Below are 7,858 nucleotides of genomic sequence, written 5' to 3'. Positions count from 1 at the left end.
CAATAAGATACGCCGATGGACGAACGGACGGGACAACAAGCGCGTTCACAGAAAAGACGGGAAAGAGGAGCAAAAGGGTGAGCGGAGTAAGGGGGGAAGGGCGGCGCGCGAGATGGACGAGAGCGAGCGCGAACGGCAACGGGACTATCAACGGTGAAACAACGAACAAACGAGGCTACACGACGGCCGTAACAACGACGGCAACAATAAACGGCGGCGACGGTGGCGTCGGCGGCGGCGGCGGTGACGACGACGACGACGACGACGACGACGACGGCAGCGGCGGTGGAGGTGGTGGCGGTGGTGGCCGTGGCAGTGGTGGTGATCGAGACGGTGTACCTTGTCGGTCGGTGGCGTACACCATACGTATTAGTGCGTGTGTTCGTGCACGAGCGCGGTTGGTCGGCGGCTCGTGTTACATTCAAGATGAAGTCTGACTCGAAACCTTTGTTGACAGTTCAGTCAGAAAAGGCGAATCATTACACGTAAGTAGCTCTCGCCGACGGAGCCGAATCGCGCGTCCGAGAAAGACCTGTGCGGTAACTCGCGCGGCGGAGCGCGTTGTATGTCCGTGCGCTCCGTATATCTGTCGCCGATATCTCGAAACGAAAAAATATAGCGAGCGAGCGGGCGTGCGCGCGCGCGCGCGTGCGTGCTTTGTGTGTGTGTGTGTGTGTGTGACTGCGTGTGTGTGGTGAGAGAAAGAGGAGAGCGAATGAGAGTGAGCGAGCGAGCGAGAGAGAGAGAAAGACGATGAATAAAAGAGCGAGATGGAGTGAGCGAGGAAGACGTAACGAGGTGATCGCTTGGTGCCGGAAAGTGCGCGGATCGTCGCCGCGAAGTGCAGCGCGAAGAAAATAAATTTGTATCGAGAAAGAGAGAAAGGGAGAATTAGAGAATCTAGTATAAAGAGAATGTAACAGTGCGGTTAGGAGGGGAAAGCAGAAGTGAGACGGAGATAAAAAGAGGAACGATTTGTGAGAGAGGGGAAGAAAGAAGGCGAGTGCGTGTGAGAGAGTACGATAGAGAGTGCGCGCGCGAACGTGTGAGAAAGAGAGAGAGAGAGAGAGAGTGCGAGAAAAAGAGGGGGGAGAGAGAGAGAGAGAGAGAGCGCGCGCGCGCGAGAACGAGAGGGGGGGAGAAAGAGTAAGAAACAGGGAAAAGAACGGGAGAGTCGCGAGCAACGAACGCGGCTATAACGCGACGCGGCGCGCGTCCTACGATACGCAAAAATACATGTATGAGCGACGACGACGACGACGCGGCGACAAGGCAGCGGAGAAAGGCACTGGAACTTCTGACGAAAATAATGTCTAGCACAGTGGATTCGCATTCCAGATACTTGAAGGAATTCCGCGTCGAGCAGTGCCCTCTCTTCATACAACGCAAATGCACGCAACACAGGCCTTTCACGTGTTTCAACTGGCACTTTATGAACCAGAGAAGACGCAGACCGGTAAGAAAACGAGACCGCACCTTCAACTACAGCGCCGACAATTACTGCACCAAGTATGACGAGACCACTGGCATCTGTCCGGACGGAGACGAGTAAGTTTCAAATTATCACATTTCTTTCGTTCGGCGGGATTACGTGATTTCCTCGTCGTGCGTGATGGATTAAGTGTTTGTGACTGGATGCGCGCTGGTATTTTCGTAACCGCGTTATATACCACATCGCGTTAATGGCGATGGCGCGATCACGAATAGAATGTTGCTACTTGACGAATCTTTGCTTTTGCCGGCAAGTACATCTTTGTGTTCTTTCTATTTTTTTTTGCCTTCGTTTTTCCAGTTAAATGTCGTTCTCGCATTGACGTGTGGGTGTGAAATGAACGCGCGTATGCATGTACGTGTTAATCCCGACTGCGTGTGTATTGGAAACCCGCGTGCAATATCAAACGATTCTATGTAATACGTGCGCGATGCGTGTGTGTTTGTTGCGTATTATTATTATTTACGTTTTTACATCACGCTTGGATTTTGTGTGTCGTTGCTTTTTGTTCTTTTTTTTTTTTTTATTTCCTCGCGGAGAGAAATGGATTTCTCTACTTTGGGCTTCGCACAACGGGAACACGAAGGAGCATGAGCGCGAAAGAAAGAGAGCCGCGCGCATGTTTATTGCGCGCGTTGAATTGCGTATCGCGTTTTTCGGCAATCGGTCCCGAATCTTCTTCCGCCAACCAGCGACCGCGTGTACACCATCGTGTACCTATACCTACATATACATCAATAGGAGTATATACATATATACTCTGTTGAGAGATACACGCGCGCGAGCGCGCACGCACGCACGCACGCACGCACGCACGCACGCACACATACATACACACATACATACATACATACATACATACATACATACATACATACATACACACGCGCGCACATTACGTTGTATCGCACATGTTTCAGCCCAGGTGCTACGGTTACACCTTTGTCTCATTGGATTACTAGAGAGGGAGAGAGAGATGATCTTTGTTAACACGTGTGTGCGCGTTCGGAATACACGTTCGTCTCAGAATTCACATAATCTTTATTTGTTTTTGAAATTGAATAACTTGCTCGCGAAATAAAATCGGAAGCTTATCACTTCGTGACAGATCGGAAAATCGAAGAAAAATCAGTTTTGTTCTTTTGCTGATGTAAAATAATTGTGTGGTTTTTTTTTTATTGTTACGTGCCGTTACATGTGTGCCGCGTGAAAATATCACGGTGTAACATCACTATGTTGCATCACGAAAAACAATTTTTAATGGTTTCGATAGGAAAAATCTAATCGTTCACAACGATAATGTTTCTCAGATACCATTCATTTAGCTTTTTTGTTTCTTTTTTTTCTTCCCGACTGTAACGTTCTCGATTATCTCCGCGAAATGTCAACTCGCAAATTAGTTTTACGTCTGCGAACATGGTGGTGTTTACTTTTTATTTAAAAAGTGAGTTTTATTATATAATCGCTGTGTCATATATAATGAACATCCTCCCAAAAATCCTCAGTTGCGAGCCGAACAAAGGAGCCTACTCTTATCGATTTTCCCTCGCGTACTTGGTACAACGGCACAACAAAGAATCACGATGTTTAAATATCTTTTTATTTGAATGTTATAAAAGTGTTGTGAAACAAAAAATTATAAAACTCTGTTTCATCTTCTCTCTCTCTCTCTTTCTTTTTAGCAATGTTACATATTTATCACATAATTTTCATAAATTTTACTCTAATAAATAATAATTTCATGATAAAATTTTAGTTTGTTTGGCGGTAGCTCAGAAGTACGTCGGATTCAAAGATTTGCTTAAAAAACACACACAAATCTCTAGGAATTGTAAAGCTTAACGACGCGAGAATTAAAACCACTTATCGAAAGAAAAAAAACAATTTATAACGCAATTCTCTTCTCTATAAACAACTGCCCATTCTGAACATTATGTAAAAGTAAACAAGATATAAAAGCAATGCTCCTCTATTAGATCTCTTTCAGTTGGAGATAATTAAAAACAAATATGTCATTTTGATAACAGCTGTCCGTTCTTGCATCGCACAGCGGGAGATACGGAGAGGCGTTATCATTTACGTTACTACAAGACGTGTATGTGCGTTCATGACACGGACACGCGTGGATTTTGCGTGAAAAACGGTCCGCATTGCGCTTTCGCGCACGGCAATCATGATCTGCGTCCGCCTGTATACGACATCAAGGAGATTCAGGCGTTGGAGAATCCCGACTCAGACCCAAACTCCTCATCCAACGGGCCTAACATACTCGATAAAGAGCGAAATCTGATGAACGAGGATCCCAAATGGCAGGACACGAATTACGTGCTGAGCAACTACAAGACCGAACCATGCAAGAGACCACCCAGACTCTGCCGGCAGGGTTACGCTTGTCCGCAATATCACAATAGCAAAGACAAGAGACGCAGTCCGAGGAAATATAAATATCGGTAAAACAATTTGTTCGTTTTACTTTGAGATTGAGTTACGTTATATGCATATATATGAAAGACCACGAGAGAAGAAATTGATGAGTTCAGCTTTTTCGATTTTCTGTTTTTCATGTTATTTGGTAGTTAAAATGGTTTTAATTATCCAAGGCGAGAGGAAGAAATTCTTGATAGATTCCGAGATATTAAGCATTTTTCGTCATTCCCTACGTACCTACGTGCAACCCCAAACCGTAACTCCAAGACGCAAATTTTAGACGAGAGCAGTTTAAAAGTTTAAAACTTTATGTTTCCCTAAAGTCCTGAGGGATTATTTCGGTTGCAAATTGTTACCTTGTGAATATTTTTTTTTTTTTTTAATATTTGATGATCATAAAGAGCATGATTTTCCAAGTGTCACTAATTATATGTGTAGAGTGACGTTTTGGAAAACGTGTGACATGTACGTTTCGAACTTTAAAATCGTTCTTTTCTAAAATTACAAAGATGTGACTTATTAAGTTCTACCCCTGTGGTCTTCATATATACATATGTAATTGTTTCGCGCAAGAACAAATGGGGTATGCTTGCGATTACAGCTCGACCCCTTGCCCGAATGTGAAACATGGTGAGGAATGGGGCGAACCGGGTAATTGCGAGCAAGGTGACGCGTGCACATATTGTCACACACGAACGGAGCAACAGTTTCATCCCGAAATTTACAAGTCTACCAAGTGTAACGATGTGCAACAAGCCGGCTATTGTCCGCGCGGAGTCTTCTGCGCTTTCGCGCATGTTGACCGTGAGTGTACACTCATCAATCGTACGTAAAACAGTCTTACTATACACGTGTCTTTGTGAAATTAGCGATATATGTGTATATATATGTATATATAGCGAGATTATTTATGCATCTATCTGGCTGTTTTTGTTTTTTTTGTTTTTTTTTTTTTTTTTTTTTTTTTTTTTTTTTTTTTTTTTTTTGTTTTTTTTTCTTTTAAATATCTTGGCTGTCTCTCGAATAGTCGAGAAGCAAAGTAATCTGTTGTTTCTCAGCGATAGAAGCTCTCTCGCGTATGAATTGCACGCGTGCGATCAAACGCGTTTTTAGCTAATGTTTCTTCACGTAGAACCAGTTAAAAAATAAATGCTTAAAATCTTTAATAGTCAAAATTGTTTCTCAAAATTGATATATTGGGACGTTGGTATGGTGTGTTGATGGAAGCAGTGTTGCCAACAGAAGAAATGAGCCTGGCGAGAGATATGGCGGTGCCCATAGATTGCGGCGCGAATTTGGCCGACATACTCAGCAACGCTCTTCCACCTGACAAGCGCGCACATGACAAGGATAAGCAACTTAGTGACAGCAGCGTAAGTATCCGTTCTTGTGTTGCCAGATTCTATTAGATTTTAGAAATGCTATTATTATTTGGACGAATTGCAGAATGGGAGCGGCGAAGTTTCTGAATCTGCCAGCACTAGCAGTTTGGGTAGCAATAGTTCGCATAGCAAGGCTCCTGGTTCTCAACTGCATAATTCCACCAACACTAATTCCAGTATGAACACATCAGCGCAACAAAAACTTACAAGCATACTTTACAATCCTAGTTCCCTTATACAAGTTGTAAGTTAATGTCTTATCTTACTAAATACGGTATATCGTTATGAAAAAAAACCATGATAACTAGATAATCACGACTGATAACATCAACAGAATGAAATTCGGAAACAAATGATCGCCATAGATAGCGACCCATTGTTAACTAAAGCTGAAAAGGCGCAGCAGAAACAAAGTCTCTACATTGCATACAATTTGAATGGGACGTTAGGCAGTCACTCATTAGCAACGACTGTTTCACCACTTTCAAATTCGTTTTACTCGAACGATACTGTTGAATCTGTAGTAGGTAAGCAGTCACGAGATATGTAGTTATTTATTTACAATACACACAACATAATTCAACATGTATAAAATTGATGTTCTTACAGGAAACGCATTAGATGAGTTACACTTAGACGACCCGTTAAATTTAGTTGATTCAATTCATAGGGATACAAACTCACCGATCGGTAATTCAATATCTGCAGGCCTAGCTAGTTCCGGTTTACTCGGTAGTTCGGCTCCGGTTAATATACCGGGCATGGCGGAACGTTCTGTTCTCACTAATTTTTCACCATCGACGTCGAGCCCGCTTCAACAACTACAAAGTAGTAGTTTCCTGACTGGTTCGAGATTTTCTCATCAAGATTCCATGGAATCTGTAAGCAGATATTTTTGTTTCCACATACGGTCGAGTCCATTTAACGGAGAAATTTGCGATTATTTTATTGATTTATTTTCTAACTTTGCTTTCAGACATTGCCATTTATGAATCAGATATCAGATCCATTTAGCAATCACATTTCGCAACTTAGCAGCTCAGCTTCTAAACTTAGTGGATTCAATAGTAGTTTATTTGATTTCGCGAACCAAGGAATGTCTCCATCACGTACGCAACCTACTCTACCGGCATCTCCATTGGTCAATGCATTTTCCATTAGTCCAAGTAACACCGGATCGTTGTCCGAGGTTAGACCGCAAGCGTTTTTAAGAATTTCTCACAAATATCTTGCAGAATGAGCTTCTCTAGAATATCGTATTTGCAATACACGCTCGCACGTTGCAGGTACAAAGGCTCAGAGATGAATTGACTTCAAGCCGCGCACAACTGGCGACATGGGACGAGCGTATTAATCAGGCGCGTGCAGCTTGTGCTGCGTGGCAATTGGAAAGTGAAGAGGCAAAAAGAAAGGCCACTATTGCCGAGCAACAGAGAGACGAGGTGAATATCTCGCTTAACTTTTAACCGCGCGCTTCTCTTCACGATAGCGAAATTCAATTCGTCGTTTATCCAAGAGTATTAATTCTTTGCAGGCTTTAATACAAGTGAAAGCACTCAGGGTCGAGAACGAGGCGTCTAGCGGCGGTCCATATCTTCATTCAATAACACGAATAAGCGAGCTCAGATCACTATCAATAGCTACTTTGAAATCAATTCAGTCGCAATTGCGCTCGGATCTCGAGGAAGTAGAAAAGGTAAGAAGATGAAAAGGAGATAGACAAAAGTGAAAGAGCACCTTGTTACACTATTTATACAATATGCTCTTCAATCGAATGTGTCATTATCTCTTTCAAGTGAGTCACTGTAAGAAAACAACTTTGTAATAATACGTATACTTGTATATTTAGGTGCTGTATAGAGAAACAGCTACAAAATGTATGGTTTGTGAGGAACAAAATCGAGCCGTCACTCTGTCACCCTGTAATCATTACGTGGTCTGCTCGACGTGCGCTCCGAATCAGCGAGAATGTCCGTACTGTCAGACTCCAGTCGTTTCAACAAGTTAGACCTGATTATTTCCTTAGAATTCTATTAAAATTTCTGCTTTTCATCCGTTACAACAAAAATCAAGAAAAACAAAAAAAAAGTGAGGAACAGCTGTTTTTCTAAGAGAGAGTATCATGTGAGTAATATATATGTGACAACTTGGCAAGGACTTTGTATTTTTAGTAATCTGATATATACTGACAAGCATTGAAAGCTTTTCTTATCGCGGTAAGCATGTACTCGCAAGTGACAAGAATTTTAAAGATATGATCGATGATTCATTCAAAGTATATGTACATTTGTAATTTTTTGTATCTTAAATTGACAAATTTTTCTCTACATTTTCAATTATCCACATTTTTTTAAGTGCAACGCTTGAAAAAGTGCAGCGTTATAAACAAACCAAGAAGATCTTTTATTTTATACACAACTCAAAAAATTTCATATTTGGCAATATGAAACTAGGAAGTTGCGACGGAAACCAATGCGGGTTTAACATTTAGCACGAAATCACTATAATTGCAGTTGTGAACAAAGTTTCGGGACCTCGAAAAAAAAAAAAAAAAAAC

General features: G+C 42.1%; 1 protein-coding gene across 9 annotated transcripts; it reads left to right on the top strand.

Moving 5' to 3' along the window:
* The first annotated feature begins 293 nt into the window (after positions 1-293).
* Positions 294-7,858, top strand: LOC109858894 (putative E3 ubiquitin-protein ligase UNKL). Of its 9 annotated transcripts, none has more exons than XM_020436593.1 (12): positions 294-485; positions 1,339-1,548; positions 3,520-3,942; positions 4,521-4,723; positions 5,150-5,292; positions 5,366-5,545; positions 5,636-5,828; positions 5,911-6,182; positions 6,278-6,490; positions 6,588-6,743; positions 6,818-6,997; positions 7,151-7,858. In XM_020436593.1, the coding sequence occupies exons 1-12, from the start codon at positions 427-429 to the stop codon at positions 7,307-7,309; spliced, it is 2,391 nt and encodes a 796-aa protein (XP_020292182.1). In that variant the 5' UTR covers positions 294-426; the 3' UTR covers positions 7,310-7,858. The 9 variants fall into 9 exon arrangements, with proteins under 9 accessions (XP_020292182.1, XP_020292181.1, XP_020292176.1 ...); XM_020436592.1 differs by having other exon boundaries at positions 4,521-4,744; XM_020436587.1 differs by lacking the exon at positions 294-485 and having other exon boundaries at positions 1,123-1,548; positions 4,521-4,744; positions 6,836-6,997.

Source organism: Pseudomyrmex gracilis, unplaced genomic scaffold (genome assembly GCF_002006095.1).
Source record: "Pseudomyrmex gracilis isolate BER0280 unplaced genomic scaffold, ASM200609v1 scaffold_229, whole genome shotgun sequence".
NCBI classification, from domain to species: Eukaryota; Metazoa; Arthropoda; class Insecta; order Hymenoptera; family Formicidae; genus Pseudomyrmex; species Pseudomyrmex gracilis.
This window is presented reverse-complemented; position numbering and strand designations above follow the sequence as displayed.